Here is a 23,239-nt window from a genome sequence, read left to right as displayed (position 1 = left end):
TTAGAGTTGATTGTTTTTTTTTTCTTTCCGTGTTTTCATAGTTTACAGCTAGTGTTGTGTCCACTGACTACTTTATCCTAGTAAACTGCATATTATTACGATTCCTTATTATTTCCACAGAACTGGATGCTGGTGATCTTTATACCATCATGACAGCAGATCCTCTTATCCTCTTTTTTGCTTGTGTTTTGTTAAATGATTATTTATTTATTTTTCATTAAATAAAGTAATACATTACTTAAAAAGCATCTATTACGTTACCTTCTTCAAGGAATCTTCCCAGGACAAGGAATCACAGTGACTACCTCCAGGCTGAACATCTAGCAATATATTTGGCATCCTCCAATCTGAAACAACATTATACTTATCAGTCATCCAGTTTTAGATTTATTTTATTGCAAAAATCCCTATGTACTATATTATGAATGCAATTTTTTTTTCATTTGCAATTGCATATTTGTGTCCACTAATTTCAGAGTACCTCTAAGGCTACCTTCACATATGGGCTTGTTCACACGACCGGACCGTGGTTTTGTTCCGCATCCGAGCCGTATTTTTTGCGGCTCGGGTGAGGACCCATTCACTTCAATGGGGCCGCAAAAGATGCGGACAGCACTCCATTTGCCGTCCGCATCCGTTGCCCCGGAAAAATTACGAGTCATGTCCTATTCTTGTCCGTTTTGCGGACAAGAATAGGCATTTCTATAATGGGCCTCCTGTTCCATTTCACAAATTGCGGAAGGCACACGGGCGGCATCCGTGTTTTGCCGATCCGCAAATTGCGGACCGCAAAACACGGCACGGTCGTGTGAACAAGCCCTATATCAGTTGTTCCTGGTCAGTTGCTTTAGGCTGGAGCCAGACACAACTGATGTGTATAGTGCTTTTCAGCGCACAGATCCGGCTTCTGTATATAGCACCGAACAGAAAAACTGAGCATGCAGAGTTTAGTTTTTCTGTCTGGTGCCATTTAACATCCAGCATCACAACTGATGCGCCGGATGTATGAGAACAATCCCATAGAAAACTACGAGGTCAGTTCTGGGTCAGTTACCCTCAGGTGTTTTCTGCTTTACGACTGGATAGTCGAATGTGTAGGGGGGTCCAAATGGAGTGGTGGATTTGGAGGACTCATGTGGGATATCATGTGGACATTTCTAAGAATGTTTCGCCAAGGCTGAAAAACATTTTGGGTAATGGGATGTATGAATAAATTGACAACTAGGAGTTTGCATTCCTCTTGTCAGTAGGGTATGTTCCTACACCATCAGCTCTGATTGCACAGTATAAGGGATCATGCACACAAACTTATTTTTTTCCATTCCATGTTTTTTTACAGGTCCGTATGCGGAACCATTCATTAAAAAAAACAAAAAACTGAAATGACTGTGTGCATTCCGTTTCCATATGTCTACATGTCCGTTCCACCAAAAATAGAACATGTTCTATTCTTGTCCGTTTTGCGGACAAGGACAGGCATTGTTACTGTGGATCTGCAAAAAAACTGATCCAACACGGATGTCACGTTTTTTTTTTGTAGACTGCAAAACATACGGTCATGTGCACGAGCCCTAAGGGTGCAGCCATATGGCCCCTTCCACACGGGCGTTGTGGGAAAATGTGCGGGTGCGTTGCGGGAACACCCACGATTTTTCCGCGCGAGTGCAAAACATTGTAATGCGTTTTGCACTCGCGTGAGAAAAATCGCGCATGTTTGGTACCCAAACCCGAACTTCTTCACAGAAGTTCGGGCTTGGGATCAATGTTCTGTAGATTGTATTATTTTCCCTTATAACATGGTTATAAGTGAAAATAATAGCATTCTGAATACAGAATGCAAAGTAAAACAGCGCTGGAGGGGTTAAAAAATAAATAAAAAAAAATTAACTCACCTTAGTCCACTTGATCGCGATGCCGGCATCTCCTTCTGTCTCCTTTGTTGAATAGGACCTGTGGTGAGCATTAAATACAGTTACAGGACCTTTGATGACGTCACTCCGGTCATCACATGATCCATCACCATGGTAAAAGATCATGTGATGTACCATGTGATGACCGGAGTGACGTCATCAAAGGTCCTGTAACTGTATTTAATGCTCACCACAGGTCCTATTCAACAAAGGAGACAGAAGGAGATGCCGGCATCGCGATCAAGTGGACTAAGGTTAGTTAATTATTTTTATTTATTTTTTTTAACCCCTCCAGCGCTGTTTTACTTTGCATTCTGTATTCAGAATGCTATTATTTTCCCTTATAACCATGTTATAAGGGAAAATAATAATGATCGGGTCTCCATCCCGATCGTCTCCTAGCAACCGTGTGTGAAAATCGCACCGCATCCGCACTTGCTTTCGGATGCTTGCGATTTTCACGCAACCCCATTCACTTCTATGGGGCCTGCGTTGCGTGAAAAACGCAGAATATAGAGCAGGCTGCGATTTTTTTACGCAACGCATAAGTGATGCGTGAAAATCACCGCTCATGTGAACAGCCCCATAGAAATGAATGGGTCGGTATTCAGTGCGGGTGCAATACGTTCACCTCACGCATCGCATCCGCGCGGAATACTCGCCCGTGTGAAAGGGGCCTATGTCTTGGCTGTGCTGCGTTTTGGTGGCAAAAATAAATTAAAAAAATGTATAACTCAGACAAAAGCTCAAATGAGACATACAGAGGCTTACTGACTGGTGCAATGCTGGTTCTCTGACTCGCAAATATCTTAAACTTTATACTCGCCTGGCAGAGCTGATGTCTGGAAATGGCAGAGTGCGGCCGTCCTGAGCTTTTTCATGTACCGCAGCAATCCATTCAACGCGACCCTCTGATCGTTCTCATAAGCAGTGATGAGAACAGAGGGGTAATTCTAAAGAACAAAAACATAGCCACAGACACGACAGCGACATTTTTATAGACGTTTCTGTGTACCGTCCAACAACCCTGAACATTTAGTAATTCAGCACTTGTCAGTTTATACGATCCGGTCCTGTCGTATCGTTAACAATGACAGTGAAGAAAGACCATGAGAGCCACACATCTTTTTGAACTCAAATTTTTTTTTAGACCATTGCACCGATTAAATCAGAGGAATATTACATGAGCGTATTCAGTGCAAGAAATACGGTCTGTGTGTCAGAGGCATTGCCCGTCCTGAATGCTGCTCAAATGATTTATAATTAGCGATGAGTGAAGGGAGCTTTGGGTGTTACATCTGAAGTCGCTTCTTTCATAACGCCTTGATAATACTGTACAGAGATCCGTCTCCGTACAGTATTAGAATGTACAGGCTCCGATAAGCCAAAGTTAGTTATTCACAAAGTCGTCCGTGACGTCGGTAATAGATTTTTAAAGTCGAAAACCACTTTAAAACTTGAAACCGAACTCGACTTTGGTTTCCGCGGTACCAGTTGGAACCGAAGCAGTGTTCAGTTTTAAGTTTTAAAGTGGTTTTCCACTTTAAAAATCAACTACTGAAGTTATTCAATGAAGTCACGCGCGACTTCGTAAATAACTAACTTCAGCTCAATGGAGCCCATACATTCTAATACTGTACAGAGACTGATCTCCGTACAGTATTAATCCGAAGTTATGAATGAAGCGACTTCTGATGTAACATCCGAAGTTCGCTTTGCTCATCGCTATTTATAAGGATTTATAATGCTGTGTGTTCTTGTCCGACATCAACTGATTTGTACGGACAGCATTTAGGTGAGTACAATTCATTAGAGCCGAGGTTGGGCAGGAACACAGCATTATAAATCATTATAAAGTCGTGGGTCCATGACATAGGAGCAGCATTGCAGGATGGGAAATACAGTCCTGATCAAAAGTTTGAAAAATAGCAAAAAATCATATTTAGCATGGCTGGATCTTAACAAGGTTCCAAATAGAGCTTCAACATGCAACAAGAAGAAATGGGAGTGAGAGAAAACATTTTTTGAGCATTTAATTTAATGAAAACAACGAATAAACTGAAACAGGCTGTTTTTCAGCTGATCAAAAGTTTAGGACCACACCTCCAAAAAAAACAAAAAAACTAAACCCCCCCAAAAACAGAAATCCAACTTCCAAACATGAACTCAGTAATGAGTAGCTCCGCCGTTATTGTTTATCACTTCAAAAATTCGTTTCAGCATGCTTGATGCAAGCGTTTCCATGAGGTGAGTGGGAACATTTCTCCAAGTGGTGAAGACGGCCGCACGAAGGCCATCTACTGTCTGGAACTGTTGTCCATTTTTGTAAACTTCCTTTGCCATCCATCCCCAAAGGTTCTCAATTGGATTTAGATCAAGGGAACACGCAGGATGGGCCAAAAGAGTGATGTTATTCTCCTGGAAGAAGTCCCTTGTCCTGCGGGCATTGTGTACTGTAGCGTTGTCCTGTTAAAAAACCCAGTCGTTACCACACAGACTAGGGCCCTCAGTCATGAGGAATGCTCTCTGCAACATCTGGACATAGCCAGCGGCCGTTTGACGCCCCTGCACTTCCTGAAGCTCCATTGTTCCACTGAAGGAAAAAGCACCCCAGACCATTATGGCGCCCCCTCCACTGTGGCGCGTAGAAAACATCTCAGGTGGGATCTGCTTGTCATGCCAGTAATGTTGGAAACCATCAGGACCATCGAGGTTCCATTTTTTTCTCATCAGAGAATAAAAGTTTATTCCACCTTTGAATGTCCCATGTTTGGTGCTCTCTTGCAAAGTCCAAACGAGCAGTTCTGTGGCGTTCAAGGAGACGAGGTCTTTGAAGACGTTTTGTTTTTGAAGCCCTTCAGTCTCAGATGCCGTCTGATGGTTATGGGGCTGCAGTCAGCACCAGTAAGGGCCTTAATTTGGGTCGAGGATCGTCCAGTGTCTTGACGGCCAGCCAATTGGATCCTCCGGCTCAGTGCTGATGAAATTTTTTTGGGTCTTCCACTTGACTTTTTTGTTCCATAACCCTCAGGATCATTTAAGAAATTGCAAATGACTGTCTTACTGCGTCCCACCTCAGCAGCGATGGCGCGCTGTGAGAGACCCTGCTTATGCAGTTCAACATCCCAACCACGTTCAAAAAGGGAGAGTTTTTTTTGCCTGTGCCATCACAACGTGTGACTACCTGACAGAAAATGACAATGAATCCACATCTTTGCACAGATTTGGCCTTTTAAAAAGGCATGTGGTCCTAAACTTTTAATCGGCCATAAACCAGAATAAAAATCAGGAAATTGTGGATCTTTGACCAAGTACCTGGGGAGTGATATTCTGATAAGGACAATATGCCTGTATAGCTCTGTAGTGTTGTACGTTAGTCTGCGGACTGCCCCATTCTTCATGCTCTTCAATGGTGAGTGGTAAAGACGGGTCCATCATAGTAGTCAACACATCAAGGAAAGGTGCCTGGCAAAGAAACTGGCATAGTCAGAAAGCCACTGCACTTCGTCAGTGTCGTTGTCTCACTTCAGCAAACAGCATTTATCATGCAGAGAAAGTTAATACAAGGCACTTACTAATGTATTGCGATTGTCCATATTGCTTCCTTCACTGGCTGGATTCATTTTTCCATTGCATTATACACTGGTCATATCCAGTGGTTACAACCACCAATGCAGCGGAGATACGAGGTAGCTGGGACAGGAGCTTCTTTGCATGCATGCCTATGTGCACTCCCACAGTCCTGGATACCAGAGAGGCCAGCGCTGTTTCCTATAGTGTGTAAGAACGACCACCACTGCGGGATTGCAGGGTGGTCATAACCCCTGGAAATGAGCAGTGTATAATGTGATGGAAAAATGAATCCAGCCAGCAAAGGAGGCAATATGGACAATCACAATACATTAGTAAGTGCCTTGTATTAACTTTCTCTACATGATAAATGCCATTTGCTGAAGTGAGACAACCCCCTTGAAGAACATATTGTCCTTTTGCAAAGAAAGCAAAGCTCAAAATATGATAACAGAATAGATGACTGAACGCTTAAAGGGGTTTTCTAGTCTAGGACTTAGCACAGGCCATTAAAGGTGTTGGCCAATTTATATTACTAGCTGCACATGCACTGGTAACATGCAGCTAGTAATAAACACTGATGTTTGATAGTTTAATAATAATAATTCATGTCACGGGACCCACATGCGGCCGCTGCGTTGAGAACATGGCACTGATGGAGTGCCCATTCATTTATCCCGGGGCAGACTGCGCATGCGCTAGTTTTCGTGTCAGTTCCCAGTGTAAAGGCTCATGCACACAAACAAATTTTCTTTCCGTGTATGTTCTGTTTTTTGCTCAGACCGTATGCGGAACCATTCATTTCAATGGGTCCACAAAAAAAAAACAAAAAAAACTAAAGTTACTCCGTGTGCATTCCGTTTCCGTATGTCCTTTCCGCAAAGAAATAGAACATGTCCTATTATTGTCCGCAATATGTACAAGGGTAGCACTGTCATATTAGGGACCAGCTGTTCTGTTCCGCAAAATACGGAATGCACACGGACGTCATCCGTATTTTTTGCAGACTGCAAAATACATACGGTCGTGTGCATGAACCCTTAGGGAATGGAGGCATCTGACGGAAGCAATCATTAATCAGCAGCCATGTTCCCAGCATTGCGCCAGCACACAGGACAGGGGACCTACATGTAATTAAAATATCGGACATCAGTACAATTGGCTTAATAATGCTCATTACCAGCTGCACATGTGCTGTTCTCAGCACATGCGCAGCTAGTAATATAAACTGGCCAACCCCTTGAATATACGATTGTGGGCTCTGAATCCCGCCACACGCACTAAAGGAAGAGGGCACAGCACTATACTCCTAGTTGTGGCAGCACCTGGTACTGCAGCTCACCCAAATCAATATGAAGTCCCAGAAAGCTGCTGTCATTGATAATAAACGCATCTGATACAAAGGTATGAATTTTCTATCGCTTGCTGAAGGCCATTCCATAATTAGACCATCAATGTATAGTCAGCAGGGGTTTAAGGAGGTAACTCACACGCTACAAATTTACAGGGCTGAGCTACAATATCAAACAAAGCCACACCAAAATGGCTTTTTTCTGCAGGCCGGCGAGGGTCCCAGGGGTTTGCCATCCACCTGTCACTCATTAATGCCCTACCATAGGGTAAGTCACTATTTTAAGAGCCCAGAAAACAATTTTAATGTACAGCAATGATGAACATAACAGTGCACTACCTCGAAGACCATCGCTTGCAAAAGCCAAGGCCTGGAATTGCACAGAGCTCCAGCGAGGACTCCTCCAGCGCTAGCGGCTTCCAGTGCGGTCCTGGAGGGCTGAGAAAATCCCTGACCATGCATGTGTACAATGCAAGCTTCCAGGTCCTCCAGACCATCCTGCTTCTTCTCCAGATTACCCTGTTTGTGCCAGTTACAGCCCAGTTCTCCGCCACCTCTGTAAAGACAGACCAGTCACTGCAGTGGGAAAGCAGAAAAGTGACCCCCCCTCCCCCTCAAGAAAAAAATAAAAATAAATGAAAATCCACATGTTCTGTATAATTCCTATATCATGAATACTTTAGAGGGAACAAAATACAAGTTCTCCTAAACTACAGAACAGCATAATAATAGCTTTACAAGTAAGGATTTTTTTTTAACGCCACTTCTGCAGTTTTAGCTGCATTCTTTTGCACCTGAGGTTTTTGATGCTTTTTTTGCGGTAAACACACCACCTCCAGAAGTTAGTGAAAGATGTTAGATGCAAGTGTCTACAAGAAATTAGAAATACAGGACACCCCCTTTTTTTTTTTTGCTTCTGCTGTTTTCTTTATTGAGGCGACTTTTTTTTTTTGAGACGTTAGCATATAAAAAAATAAATGCAGCAAGCTGAAGCTTTTGTGGTTGCCGTTACACCCACAGGATCTGTTCTCTCTCCAACTGCCATTTGATTGACAGAGCCAGGCAGTGATAAAGTTATCACAGATGCCTTCAGCTGCCAAGTGCACAAAAAACAGGTCATACAGTTTCATATATACAAATCCCTTTAAAGGATAACTGCCATGTTTTCATCAAAAAAATCTATTTTAGAATATGTTACTGCAGCAGCAGCATTATGCATAAAGCAATCTTTAGTTTCTTCACAAACTACTGTTTTCCTTGAGTTTCCCCTTAGTTACGGCTGTCTTGAATCCTACAATATGAGGATCTTCTCAAGATGGCTTCTCCGAGGCCAAAACTGCCTGCCCTCACTTCCCATACACACTTGCTGTAGCCAGAAGCTTCCTGCCAGCCAATCAGATTGGATTACTGAAAGACACGCCTCCTCACTCTGAAGGCAGGCATGCAGTGTGAAGGACCGCCCCTCTGTCTTCTGTTTACATTAAGTTGGGAGACAGATGAGCCCTAGCAACGGTCTTTTAAGGGAGCAGTGGAAAGGGACAGGAGACATTAATGAAAGCTGTTATTATAAGGTAATTACAGATCTTGTAGCTATCATTTACAGACTAAGGGCTCATGCACACGACAGTATTTTGCGTTCAGTATACTGGACGTTTTTTGAGTTCAGTATGCGGAACATATACTGAACCATTCATTTCAATGGTTCAGCAAAAAATACTCAAGTGTCTCCGTGTGCATTCCGTTTCAGTATTTCCGTACCGTGAAAAGATAGAACATGTCCTATTCTTGTCCGCAAATCACGGTGCTTGGCTCCATTTAAGTCAATGGGTCCGCAAAAAAAACGCAACACATACGGAAATACATCCGTATGTCTTCCGTATCCGTTCCGTTTTTGCTGAACCATCTATTGAAAATGTTATGCCCAGCCCAATTTTTTCTATGTAATTACTGTATATGGCATACGGAAAAACGGAACGGAAAAACGGAAAGGAAACTGAAACACAATGGAAACTAAAAACGGAACAACTAGCAAAAAATAAAAATAAATGACAGATCCCTTTAAATGTGAGCGGTAGCTCACTGTGCTGCACATTATTTGAAACTCCTATTGATTTGTACTAAAGCTATGGAAACAGGGTAGCACAACCCGGCTAATTCCATAGCTGGGACCACCTCTGACCGCTGCATCCAGGTCGGGGAAGGGCAGGCTGGCGTCAGGAAGTGGGAATACCACTTTAACAGTACTTGCCAAAAAACATGTGCAAACATTTACAGTATTTTTGCCTTTCGCACATGACTTTACCTTACATGACAATAAGCCAATATCCAGCCATCTTCGACCAGCATTCTCTTCTCAGCTTTAAAGCTCATGTTCAAGTCCATGCCGTAAGCACCGTAGACATGAACTAGTAGGGGTCTGTCTAGGAGCCCACTCTCTGCTTTATAAAAAACTGTGACTGGTACCAAAGTCCCATCCTGTTAAGAGAAAACAACACATGGTACATACATTAGAACAATTTAAAGAAGAACTCTTGACAGAAAATGGATTCTCTAACCTGCTAGAAAGGTACATTATATAATCTTAAGTGAATGTAATTTTCTTACCAGCGTCGGCATTTGAGAGTTATCCTCTCCCTTCTGATCCTCAGCTGTGTCATGTGACCAGCTATCAGACTCTCCAACTGACACAGCATCTTATGTGTGGACAGGAAGTCAGTTTCTTTATTTATTCCTATGGGAGCCTCAATTTCGGTCTCAAAGGAATGAATAGAAAAGTGACTCCTGTCCTGTGTCAGTTGGTGATCCTCTGCCGGATCTCAATACTGGAAAACAACAACGCAAGTGTGAAAGAGGCCTTAATCAGCATGATCAACTCTACCAGGCAATAAGCTTGGTTTAATAGAATTAATCATGCTGACAGAGGTCAGATTTTAAAATTTTAGAACAAAGCAATAACACCACGCAACAACAACAAAAAAAACAACTTTTAGTCTGCTCCTGGGCAAAAACCATTTGTCCTATACTAAATAGAGTGTGCGAATTACAAATCCGAAGTCAGAATTGTTGCAACACGTCACAAAATTTTGCTATGCATAAGTATGCCGAAATGAATTAAGCACTTTGAAAGCATTGAATAATTTTGAACAGAACGAGTTTTACTCCAACAATTACCTGATCTACATCAAAGTTTACGTAGTAAACAGTGTATGAAAATGTAATGGAATAACACAATTTCAAAAAGTCTTTCAGTTTAAAAAAGTCTTACTTGAGCAGAGCCCAGTACTGTTAAAAATGCTTCAGGCATCTGCTTTTGCGTTTGTGAACGGTCATATTTTCCAGTTGCAAAAACCAGCAGTAGTCCCCCATCATGTTGGGATTCCAGCGGCCTTGATACCTGTTCTCCATTGTAGAAATATCTTTATGGAACCGCTCTCCATGTTCGTCACTTACGTGTCCAAAATTGGGTGGGAAAAAGTCAAGATGGCAATGTAAGAAATGCACTTTCAATGACATTCGGCAGCCAAGTTGTTCATATGCTATAAGCATGTTGTCTGCTAATTCAGCATAGTTTGCAGCTTGTCTGTTCCCAAGGAAGTTCTGCACTACGAGCACAAATGCATCCCAAGCTGCAAGACGCACTCGCTTTGTCAGATTCTTGCGCTGATCATAAGTAGTGTATTTGCCACATATGTAGCAGAAATTGCCTGGACCGTTAACACATTTGCGTTTATCCATCTTCAGTTTCAAAACTGATAGCACTATAACAGATCACTTTATCAAAAGCTGTCCAGCTTGCCTTATATACTTACTGCTGACATCAGCCTGAGTGCGTCCGAACAGGTCTGGATATGTCCATTGGAATATCTCCAATATTATGCATTAATATTATAGTGGAATAGGCTTTGCATGTACTTAACCCTTTAAAGGACCTCCGCCGTACATGTACGACGGAAGTCCGGTCCCCAAACATGGCGCCCACTTGCACGTGCAGCGGGTGCCATAGCCGCCAGGTTTCTGCTATTTTAAATAGCAAAGACCTGCGGCATACATTTTCTCTTTCAGATGCCGTGGTCAAATGTGACCACGGCATCTGCGCAGTCTGGAAGCGGGAGTCGCGCACTTCCGCTCCGGGAACAGCGCTCCCCGGCTGAGATCGAGGAACCTGTTACATTGATCTAATAGGCTGAAGCCTCAAGCAGACTTTGGTGCCTATCAGATGACTATACCAATACAGGCCATTAGGTGGCAGCATTGTATTGGTATAGTGCAAATGAAGTGTTCAATGGTGTCTATATAGACATCAATGAACACAATAGGCAATCTAATGATCACCCAAGGTGACAAAAAAAATATAATCATCCCACTTTCCTTAAAATAAAAATACTTAAATAACAATAAAAATAAACTTCATGGGCATCGCTGCGTGCAAAAATGCCCATACTATTAAAATATAACAATATTAATGGCATACGGCAAAAAAAATAAACAGCCAATTTGCCATTTTTTGTCACTTCAACTACCCAATCATTTGTTTATAAAAAGTGATCAAAAAAAAAGTCACACACACTTCAAATTGGTATCACTGAAAAGAACAGATTGTCCCACAAAAAATGAGCCCCACACAGCCCCGTACAAATAACTACTAAAAAGTTATATGGGGTCAGAATATGATTAAAAAATATTTGTCCTCAAATAAGGTTTTAATTTTTTTTTTTTCAATATTAAAAAAAGCAAGAAAAATTATACAAGTGTGGTATCATTGTAACCGTACTGACCTGGAGAATGAAGATAACAGGTCAATTTTACTGCATAGTGTGCAGTGTAAAAAAATAAAAACCTTTATCAGAATTGCGTTTTTTTCCCAATTCTACCTCATTTGGAATCTTTTTCCTGCTTCCTACTACAAGGCTATGTGAATGGGAAAAAAAAAAAAAAGTTAGGACTATGGGAAGGCGGGAAGTGAAAAATGAAAATGCAAAAATGGAAAATCCCAGGCTCCTTAAGGGGTTAACCTTTCTAAAATCTAGACGTGTCAGGCAAATTCCGAGTTCATATTTGGAATCGGCACACTCCTTTTAGTGTAAATCACATGTTTTTCTCTCAGCAGCAAAATCATTGTTGCGTGGTGTAATCAATATATAACAGATAGCTCCACACCCAGATGAAGCGTCTTACAATCATGTCTTTCAAATGTCCTGTTTTGTTGGGATTGTCCCCAAAGGGGGTGACTAATGTGCTGTCCACATCCGTATGTCCGTTATGCGAAAAAGCAAAAAAGTTAGAACACGTCCTTTCTTGTCCATTTTGAGGACAAGGATGGTACAGTTCTAAAGAGGGCACGACGTTCCGTTCCGCAAAAAATGCGGACCGCACAAGGCGGAGCTGCAGAACTGCCCACAAGTATCGTTCTGGTTTCTGGCGGCTCAGTCTGCTCTCCCCCTCCCAGCAGGAGGCTGTCCAGGGCAGATGGGTATGGAGAGGGCAGGGAGAGATCTGTTCACGCAGGTTGTAGATGGGGAGGAAAGCATGCACAAGGCAGTTTGCAGAAGGGAAGACAATAGCATCCTGGACACACAGATCCAGCACGTATTACTAGGAGGGACAGTCCCTCAAGAGAATACTAGGAGCCGGTTGAAAACAGAATATCAGGGGTCTGAAAATAAATGAAGCAATAAAGACTGCAGACTTTTTTTTTTTCATTGAAAACACGTAGAAAAATTAATAAAAAATTATTTCCTTGTCAAAAGGTATCCACAGCCTTTAACTGGATGTCTATGCAGGTGATTTGGAGCTCCTTAGTAGAAAAAGAGAGCTCTGATTGCACACAAAAGAGAAATTACAGGGTGAAGTAAATTCATCCAACTTTGTATGTTTTTTTTAATTTTTTATAACCATTGGTGAAAGGATGAATGCAGACCTTGCTCTTTGCGTTCATTCGCACAAGGTGACAAGTCTTGCTCCCCTCTCTGCTGTAACCGGCTTCCACTGACAATTTCTTGTCTGGTACAGAATAAGCAAACATAATCGGGGGATGAACGGGAGACTCAAGGTAAAAGTTGATTGTGCTTGTCCTCTCCTCTGGGTAAGACTCAGGTTGCAGTGCACAGGCCCACGCTGGAAGCTGGATAAAGAAAGATGACATTTTATTTAGGAAAATTCAATGCCCGCCGCCCCCCCCCCCATACCTAATCTCTGTCTATGTACGATAGATTTAATCTGGAAAGCTGTTTCACCTCAATTCATATGATAATTATATATACGGATATCAGAGCAAAAGAAAGCCTTATGCTCACAGAACAAAACGCTGGTTGACAGAGGCAGAGCGTAAATGGTTCACTGCACTCAACTTGTTAATAACCTTTTTATTTAAACACTATAATGAAATTCAATCACTATTTCAATTAAAAAGCAAACTACGAAACAAGTCGTGATTTTCTTGTCAAATTAAATTTGCTCTGTGAAGTGATATTTAAAGTCACATTTTATCTGCTTAAAAAAAAATAAAAGGGGGGGGGGGAAACGTTGACTTCTACCTACAGTAAACGAACGGGCTGCCAACGCGCGGTTAGGTCAGACAGCTTACACAATTCATCTGTTGCTAGGACGGTCCATCAAGATCTGTTGTCCTTAAATTGCCCCTCCACCCGTATGAAAAATTAATGCTGCACCAAGAGGTGGTTCACATCCCCAATCAATAGACTTACTTAACACCACCCTGGCATGGTATCAGGGAAAAGCTTACACCATGGACAGAGCTCTAGTTGCGGTGACAAAGCTACTTGGGACCAGCCGATTGGCGTGGGTTCGGATGTCGGACGCCCGTCGATCGGATACTGATGGCCGATTGAGGCTAGGCCATCAATATCAGAATCCTGGAATACCCATTCAAAGACAGTTTTTTTTCCGCTTTATACTATAGATGTACATGAATGCTCAAAGCTTCCCTGTACTTCAACCATCCTATAAATCAGAGATCCCCAACCACCAGGCCACGGACCAGTAACAGGCTGCAGGGGGTGTCGCAGTTGAGTGGTGGGGATGGAAAACACTGGTCTCCACAGGGGGAGGGGGGGATAATTATATGTGAAAAGGCCACTACTTGGGGGCATTATATGTAGAGATGCCACTACTGGGGGGCATTATATATGATGAAGCCACTACTGGGGGGCATTAATATATGAAGAGGCCACTACTGGGGGACATTAATATATGAAGAGGCCACTACTGAGGGACATTAATATATGAAGAGGCCACTACTGGGGGACATTATATGTGAAGTGGGCAGTACTGGGGAGCATTAAATGTACAGAGGGTACAACTGGGGGGCATTATATGGACAAATGGCACTACTTGGAGGGATTCTATCTACTGGGGCCTAAATGGAAATTACTACTGAGTATGTCTGGGGCCTAAATGGGAATGATTACTGAGTGGTGGCATAAAAGGAGGCATTACCACTAAATAAGTGTGTTGTGTATGTCCCATTATGCAGGAACAAGTTGTGGTCAGGAGACATCATCAGAGTGACACAGCATCCCGCCCCCTCAACAGTGACCTTCACAGCAGCTGCCCCTTTATTAGTTACCTCCACAGTACTCCATCTCCTTAACAGTGATTTCCCCAACACCACGTCCCATCAACAGTGGCCTTTACAGGAATCTGCCCGTAGGGTAGTCAGAGGTCCGGTTTTAGGCTGGACAGTCCGGCTTTCAGACTCTGTCCTCCGTCTGGCACAAGGTCTGGACAGACATAGGGATGTCATTTTGAACAGCTCACTCTCAGACAGCAGCACTGTGCTGTCTGAGTGTGAGCAGCAGGGAGACAGTCACCCTCCCTCCCACCCCTGCAGCTGACAGAAGTTGATTTTTACCTTCATTTTTTAATCCCCGCCGGCTACGGAATGGGATTGGGCGTGGCCTACCAAGGTTGGGGCGTGGCTTAGTGGGACCTAGGGGCGGGGTCTGTCTTTTTGAGGGTGGCCTGAATGGCCACCCTATCTGCCCCCTCAACTGTGACATTCACAGCGCCCTGCCCCTTTAAAAGCTGAAGAAAAATGGCTGGGTTGTTATGGAAACCTGGTGTAAAACTGTGTGTATGTGGAGACTAAGGGCCTGCGAGCTTCTATTGGCTAATGCATTTTTTGTGTCATACAGAGACACACAGCATTATAAATGATTATAAATCTGTGCGCTCCACAGAAAAGAGCAGTGTCCAGAATGGCGAATCACTCTTTACACATGGAGCGTTATTTCCGCACTGGACACGCTCGTGTGAAACAGGCCTAACAGGGTATGTACAGATGGCAGGTGCAGTGTATTTGATTGGAGGAGACATTACATGACCCTCTATCAGCAGCCATTTTATAGACAGGAGCTCTGTGTGGGCAGCTCAAAAGACATGGAAAAAAGGGAGAATACCTAAAGAAATATAGGAAATGGCATATTAAAAAAAAATATATATATATATAAAAGTCTATTAGTAAGAGCAATATAATCATCATACATACACACTGGTCAACAGTAACCAGAAAATGGCCAACCCCTTTAATTGGCTCCGCCCACATGACTCCTAAGCATAAAAAGAACAGAGGTTTAAATGAATAAAGTAAATAAAATAAAGTTTTACTGAATCTTTTCCCATAAAACTATGGGGGTCATTTATTAAAACAGAAATACACCTATATTAGGCTACTTTTACACCTGCGTTAGGTGCGGATCCGTCTGGTATCTGCACAAACGGATCCGCACCTATAAATGCAAACACTGGTATCCGTTCAGTACGGATCCGTCTGCATAACTAAGTAAAAAAAAAAGTCTAAGTCAAACGGATCCGTCCTGACTTACATTGAAAGTCAATAGGGGACGGATCCGTTTACAATTGCACCAATATTGTGTCAATGTAAACGGATCCGTCCCCATTGACTTACATTGTGTGTCAGGACGGATCCGTTTGGCTCCGCACAGCCAGGCGGACACCAAAACGCTGCAAGAAGCGTTTTGGTGTCCGCCTCCAGAGCGGAATGGAGGCGGAACGGAGCCAAACTGATGCATTCTGAACGGATCCTTATATCCTTCAGAATGCATTGGGGCTGAACTGATCCATTTGGGGCCGATTGTGAGAGCCTTGAAACGGATCTCACAGGCGGACCCAGAAACGGCAGTGTGAAAGTAGCCTTAGGTGTATTTCTGGCGCAGACTGAGGCGCAAAAGGTCCTTTGCAGTGCAATCTGCAACTTTTCCCCATTCACTCTAGGTCAAAAAAAACTGGGCGTGGCGTTTACGGTGATGGCCGTTTTAGGAGTAGAAAAAAAGGTCTAAATGTAACACAGCTAGAAAACTGATTTACATTTAGAAGCGGCGGTGGATCCGCCAAAATTACAGTGGGGCAAAAAAGTATTTAGTCAGCCACCAATTGTGCAAGTTCTCCCACTTAAAAAGATGAGAGGCCTGTAATTTTCATCATAGGTACACTTCAACTATGAGAGACATAATGAGAAAAAAATAAAAATAATCCAGAAAATCACATTGTCTGATTTTTAAAGAATTTATTTGCAAATTATGGTGGAAAATAAGTATTTGGTCAATAACAAAAGTTTATAAAGTTCATCTTAATACTTTGTTATATACCCTTTGTTGGCAATGACAGAGGTCAAGCGTTTTCTGTAAGGCTGGGTTCACACGAGCGTGTCCGGATTAGTTCCGGATGCGTCCCGGTGTGTTGCGGCAAACCCGCGCGAGTAGGAATGCAATTGCAGTCAGTTTTGACTGCGATTGCGTTCCGTTGTTCAGTTTTTATCGTGCGTGTGCAATGTGTTTTGCACGCGCGTGATAAAAAACCGACTGTGGTACCCAGACCCGAACTTCTTCACAGAAGTTCAGGTTTGGGTTCGGTGTTGTGTAGATGTTATTATTTTCCCTTATAACATGGTTATAAGGGAAAATAATAGCATTCTGAAAACAGAATGCATAGTAGGTGATCAGTTGAGGGTTAAAAAAAATAAAAAAAATTAACTCACCTTCTCCGTTTGTTCGCGTAAGTCCCGGTCTCTTCTTTACTTCTCAAAAGATGAACTATGGGCTAAAGGACCTTTGATGACGTAAGATCACATGCTCCAATCACATGGTGATGGACCATGTGATTGGAGCATGTGATCTTACGTCATCAAAGGTCCTTTAGCCCAGAGTTCATCTTTTTAAAGAACTAAAGACCGGGAGAACTACGCGAACAAGAGGACAAGGTGAGTTAATTTTTTTTATTTTTTAACCCTCAATTGACCTTCTACTAAGCATTCTGTATTCAGAATGCTATTATTTTCCCTTATAACCATGTTATAAGGGAAAATAATACAGTGTATAGACAGTCACCTAGCAACCGTGCGTGAAAATCGCACCGCATCCGCACTTGCTTGCAGATGCTTGCGATTTTCACGCAACCCCATTCAATTCTATGGGGCCTGCGTTGCGTGAAAAACGCAGAATATAGAGCATGCTGCGATTTTCACGCAACGCATAAGTGATGCGTGAAAATCATCGCTCATCTGAACAGCCCCATTGAAATGAATGGGTCCAGATTCAGTGCGGGTGCAATGCGTTCACCTACCGCATTGCACCCGCGCGGAAATCTCGCCCGTGTGAACGCAGCCTAAGTCTTCACACACTGTTGCTGGTATTTTGGCCATTCCTCCATGCAGATCTCCTCTAGAGCAGTGATGTTTTGGGGCTGTCGCTGGGCAACATGGACTTTCAACTCCCTCCAAAGGTTTTCTATAGGGTTGAGATCTGGAGACTGGCTAGGCCCCTCCAGGACCTTAAAAATGCTTCTTACGAAGCCACTCCTTCGTTGCCCAGGCGGGTGTTTGGGATCATTGTCATGCTGAAAGCCACGTTTCATCTTCAATGCCCTTGCTGATGGAAGGAGGTTTTCACTCAAAATCTCGTGTTACATGGCCCCATTCATTCTTTCCTTTACACGGATCAGTCATCCTGCAGAAACACAGCCCCAAAGCATGATGTTTCCACCCCCATGCTTTACAGTAAGTATGGTGTTCTTTGGATGCAACTCAGCATTCTGTTTCCTCCAAACACAACGAGATGAGTTTTTACCAAAAAGTTCTACTTTGGTTTCATCTGACCATATGACATTCTCCCAATCCTCTTCTGGATCATCCAAATGCTCTCTAGCAAACTTCAGGCGGGCCCGGACATCTACTGGCTTAAGCAGGAGGACACGTCTAGTACTGCAGGATTTGAGTCCCTGGCGGCGTAGTGTGTTACTGATGGTAGCCTTTGTTACTTTGGTCCCAGCTCTCTGCAGGTCATTCACTAGGTCCCCCTGTGTGGTTCTGGGATTTTTGCTCACCGTTCTTGTGATCATTTTGACCCCACGGGGTGAGATCTTGCGTGGAGCTTCAGATCGAGGGAGATTATCAGTGGTCTTGTATGCCTTCCATTTTCTAATATTTGCTCCCACAGTTGATTTCTTCACACCAAGCTGCTTGCCTATTGCAGATTCAGTCTTCCCAGCCTGGTGCAGGTCTACAATTTTGTTTCTGGTGTCCTTCGACAGCTCTTTGGTCTTGGCCATAGTGGAGTTTGGAGTGTGACTGTTTGAGGTTGTGGACAGGAGTCTTTTATACGTAAAACAAGTTCAAACAGGTGCCATTAATACAAGTAACGAGTGCAGGACAGAGGAGCCTCTTAACCTCCTCCCGACCGCCTAACGCAGGGATGCGTCCTGCGGGCGGTCGGTTTGTTCCTCTTGGACCCATCGGCGCGTCATCTCGCGCGTTCACAGGATCGGAAGATAAACGAGCTGATTTACAGCCTGCCAGCGGCGATCATTCGCTGGCAGGCTGTAGATGCGATTTTTTTAACCCCTGAAAGGTATATCAGACGCTTTTTTGTTAACAGCGTCTGATATACCTGCTACCTGGTCCTCTGGTGGTCCCTTTTGCTTGGATCGACCACCAGAGGACACAGGCAGCTCTGTAAAGTAGCACCAATCACCACACTACACTACACCCCCCCGTGTCACTTATTAACCCCTTATTAACCCCCTGATCACCCCCCTGTAAGGCTCCATTCAGACGTCCGTATGTGTTTTGCGGATCCGCAGATCCACAAAACATGGACACCGCGGATCCGCAAAACACGGACACCAGCAATGTGCTTTCCGCATTTTGCGGATCTGCACATTGCCAGAACTATATAAAAACTATATAAAAAATGCCTTTTCTTGTCTGCAATTGCGGACAAGAATAGGACATGTTCTATAGGCTCTACAAAAAACGCAGTGTTCGCCCGATCTGGCCTGATCTTGTGCGCACACTTGCATTCAGTCCGCCCCACCGCAGTGACAGAATTATTTTTTCTGATGACTGCAAAAACACCGTAAAATCGCTGCGGCGCTATAAAGATCACTTTTGAGGGGCATGGCGAGTTCATAGAAGATTTATTTTTTTTGGCACAAGTTAGCGGAAATTGATCTAATATATATATATATATATATATATATATATATATATATATATATATATATTTTTTTTTTCTTACAAAGTCTCATATTCCACTAACTTGTGACAAAAAATAAAATCTCACATGAACTCACCATACCCCTCACGGAATCCAAATGCGTGAAATTTTTTAGACATTTATATTCCAGACTTCTTCTCACGATTTAGGTCCCCTAAAATGCCAGGGCAGTATAAATACCCCACATGTGACCCTATTTTGGAAAGAAGACACCCCAAGGTATTCCGTGAGGGGCATGGCGAGTTCACGTAAAATTTTATTTTTTGTCATAAGTTAGTGAAATATGAGACTTTGTAAGAGGAAAAAAAAAAAAAAAAAAAAAAAAAAAAAAAAAAAAAAGAAAAATAATCATTTTCCGCTAACTTGTGCAAAAAAAAAAAAAAATTCTAGGAAGTCGCAATGCCCCTCACGGAATACCTTGGGGTGTCTTCTTTCCAAAATGGGGTCACTTGTGGGGTATTTATACTGCCCTGGCATTTTAGGGGACCTAAAGCGTGAGAAGTAGTTTGGAATCCAAATGCGTAAAAAATGCCCTGTGAAATCCTAAAGATACTAAAGGAATTTGGGCCCCTTTGCGCACCTAGGCTGCAAAAAAGTGTCACACATGTGGTATCGCCGTACTCAGGAGAAGTAGGGCAATGTGTTTTGGGGTGTATTTTTACATATACCCATACTGTGCGAGATAAATATCTCTGTAAAAGACAACTTTTCCCATTTTTTTATACAAAGTTGTCATTTTACAGAGATATTTCTCTCACCCAGCATGGGTATATGTAAAAATACACCCCAAAAACATTGCCCTACTTCTCCTGAGTACGGTGATACCACATGTGTGACACTTTTTTGCAGCCTAGGTGCGTAAAGGGGCCGAAAGTCCAATGAGTACCTTTAGGCTTTACAGGGTTGCTCACAATTTAGCCCCGCCCAAAATGCCAGAACAGTAAACACACCCCACAAATGACCCCATTTCGGAAAGTAGACACCCCAAGGTATTCGCTGAGGGGCATATTGAGTCCATGAAAGATTGAACTTTTTGTCACAAGTTAGCGGAAAGGGAGACTTTGTGAGGAAAAAAAAAAAAAAAAAAAAAAAAAAAAAAAAATCAAATTACCGCTAACTTATGTAAAAAAAATAAAAAAATAAAACTTCTATGAACTCGCCATGCCCTTCACGGAATACCTTGGGGTATCTTCTTTACAAAATGGGGTCACTTGTGTGGTATTTATACTGCCCTGGCATTTTAGGGGCCCTAAAGCATGAGAAGTAGTTTGGAATCGAAATGCGTAAAAAAATGCCCTGTGAAATTCTAAAGATACTCATTGGAATTTGGGCCCCTTTGTGCACCTAGGCTGCAAAAAAGTGTCACACATGTGGTATCGCCGTACTCAGGAGAAATAGGGAAATGTGTTTTAGGGTGTATTTTTACATATACCCATACTGTGCGAGATAAATATCTCTGTAAAAGACAACTTTTCCCATTTTTTTATACAAAGTTGTCATTTTACAGAGATATTTATCTCACACAGCATGGGCATATGTAAAAATACACCCCAAAACACATTGCCCTACTTCCCCTGAGTACGGCGATACCACATGTGTGACACTTTTTTGCAGCCTAGGTGCGCAAAGGGGCCCAAATTCCTTTAGTATCTTTAGGATTTCACAGGGCATTTTTTACGCATTTGGATTCCAAACTACTTCTCACGCTTTAGGGCCCCTAAAATGCCAGGGCAGTATAAATACCCCACAAGTGACCCCATTTTAGAAAGAAGACACCCCAAGGTATTCCGTGAGGGGTATGGCGAGTTCATGTAAAATTGTATTTTTTGTCACAAGTTAGTGGAATATGAGACTTTGTAAGAAAGAAAAAAATAATTATAATTTTCCGCTAACTTGTGACAAAAAATAAAAACTTCCATGAACTCACTATGCCCATCAGCGAATACCGTAGGGTGTCTACTTTCCGAAATGGGGTCATTTGTGGGGTGTTTAAAGTAAAAAATTTCGGTCAATTTAGATTAATATAAAAAAAAGTTAAAATGTCAGCAGCAATAAAATACCACCAAATGAAAGCTCTATTAGTGAGAAGAAAAGGAGGTAAAATTCATTTGGGTGGTAAGCGCAATAAACCGTGAAAGTAGTGTAGTGCAGAATTGTAAAAAGTGGTCTGGTCATTAAGGGGGTTTAAGCTAGGGGAGCTGAGGTGGTTAAAGAAGAAGTTACAGGTCTGTGATAGTCAGAAATCTTGCTTGTTTGTAGGTGACCAATTAATTCATTAGAAATCCTACAATGTGATTCCCTGAATTCTTTCCCCCCATTCTGTCTCTTCATAGTTGAAGTGTACTATGATGAAAATTACAGGCCTCTCTTATCTTTTTAAGTGGGAGAACTTGCACAATTGGTGGCTGACTAAATACTTTTTTGCCCCACTGTATGTAGAGGCCTGCACCTCTACATAACTTTGGCGATCCACCGCCAGTGCAGGGCTTTATTAAGACTGACGTCTAAAACGCCAGTCTTAATAAATGTGCCCCTATATATCAATCTGCTCTGCTACTCTTTCTATATAACATGCTGTGTGCAGATTGTACAGCATTTCGTGGTGAGGTGACATTCAGTTTAAGGATATGGCATGCGTTAGCCTTGAGGATTCTGTGATTTTTTTAGTTTTTTTTCTCCTCGTCTTCTGAAAGCCATATTTAATTATTTTTTTTTTTACATTGAGGTACCTGTGCAAGGTCCGGTTTTCTTGAAAGAGGAGATGTTTTTTATTTCTACCATCTTGGGGTACTTATGACATTTTGCTAACCTTTTATACCATCTTTTGAGAACCGGGATTAACAAAAAGGAGACTTTTGTATTACTTACCAGTAAAGTCTCTTTCTCGCTCTTCCTTGGGGGACACAGGAAACCATGGGTATAGCTCTGCTCCCTAGGAGGCGTGACACTAAGTGAAAGCTGTAAGCCCCTCCTCCATCAGCTATACCCTTCAGCCTGGAGAAGAGACTGCCAGTTGCGTGTCCAAGTAGTGAAAGATAACCACCAACCGGAAAAAGAACCGTCAAGCCCCAACGGGGGCAACCAAGCCGGAACCACAACTGTAAACCCAAATGAAGGGCGGGTGCTGTGTCCCCCAAGGAAGAGCGAGAAAGAGACTTTACTGGTAAGTAATACAAAAGTCTCCTTTTCTCGCCCATATTCCTTGGGGGACACAGGAAACCATGGGACGTTCCAGAGCAGTCCCAGAAGGGAGGGACCAGAACAAACTAGACCGGATGATGCAAGCGGCAGCGGTAAGGGGGAACAGACTGAGGAGGCTGTGGAGGAGAGGCAGCAGCACCGGCTTCGGATCGCACTGCAGAGAGGATTCCACGCAGCACTGTGCGATGAACCCGGAAGTAGCGGAGCGCATGTAGGAAGCTCCGCCCCCTCCCTGCCGCTCTGAAGCAGAGCCGCGCGCGCGCGGCAAAATGAACTTAACCCCCAAGGATAATGAAGTGCCGGCCTGAAATGGCGCCGTTCACGCCAAGAAAGCGGCCCCCTCCGCGCCTGGATGTGGCAGAAGGCAGCGTCCCTGCCAAGGACTTGCCCAGATAAACTCCCCTGCCCGGTAACGGTCCGATATCGGGGGGGGGGGGGGGGGGGGAGGGGTGGGCGCACGATGTAGCAGTGGCCATGTAGTAACAGTGGCCATGGGAGCCCAGGAGGCCTGTAGCAGCGGTGGGAGGGAGGAAGGGGAGGCTGGAGCAGCCTGTCTCACCATACGCTGTCTTCACCCTCAATCCATCCAGCGGGGTCGCCCCTTCAGCTCCTGGCACCGCAGTGGCAGCAAGCCGGGGGAGGGACTTGGCGTGCGGGCGACCCTGAGCTGGCGGGAC

At 43.3% G+C, this 23,239-nt stretch overlaps 1 protein-coding gene across 1 annotated transcript in view; it reads right to left on the bottom strand.

Moving 5' to 3' along the window:
* PREPL (prolyl endopeptidase like) overlaps positions 1–23,239 on the bottom strand; it is an 85,751-nt gene that overhangs the window by 2,002 nt on the left and 60,510 nt on the right. The window contains exons 9-14 of the mRNA XM_040430328.1: positions 12,749–12,952; positions 9,134–9,306; positions 7,171–7,387; positions 5,226–5,375; positions 2,737–2,863; positions 262–347 (exon numbers count right to left, since the gene is read on the bottom strand). Coding sequence (XP_040286262.1) covers positions 262–347; positions 2,737–2,863; positions 5,226–5,375; positions 7,171–7,387; positions 9,134–9,306; positions 12,749–12,952 — 957 coding nt within the window. The remainder of the gene's footprint in view (positions 1–261; positions 348–2,736; positions 2,864–5,225; positions 5,376–7,170; positions 7,388–9,133; positions 9,307–12,748; positions 12,953–23,239) is intronic.

Source organism: Bufo bufo, chromosome 4 (genome assembly GCF_905171765.1).
Source record: "Bufo bufo chromosome 4, aBufBuf1.1, whole genome shotgun sequence".
NCBI lineage: Eukaryota > Metazoa > Chordata > Amphibia > Anura > Bufonidae > Bufo > Bufo bufo.
Note: the sequence above shows the minus strand (reverse complement) of the source record. Positions and strands in the feature narration are given on the sequence as shown.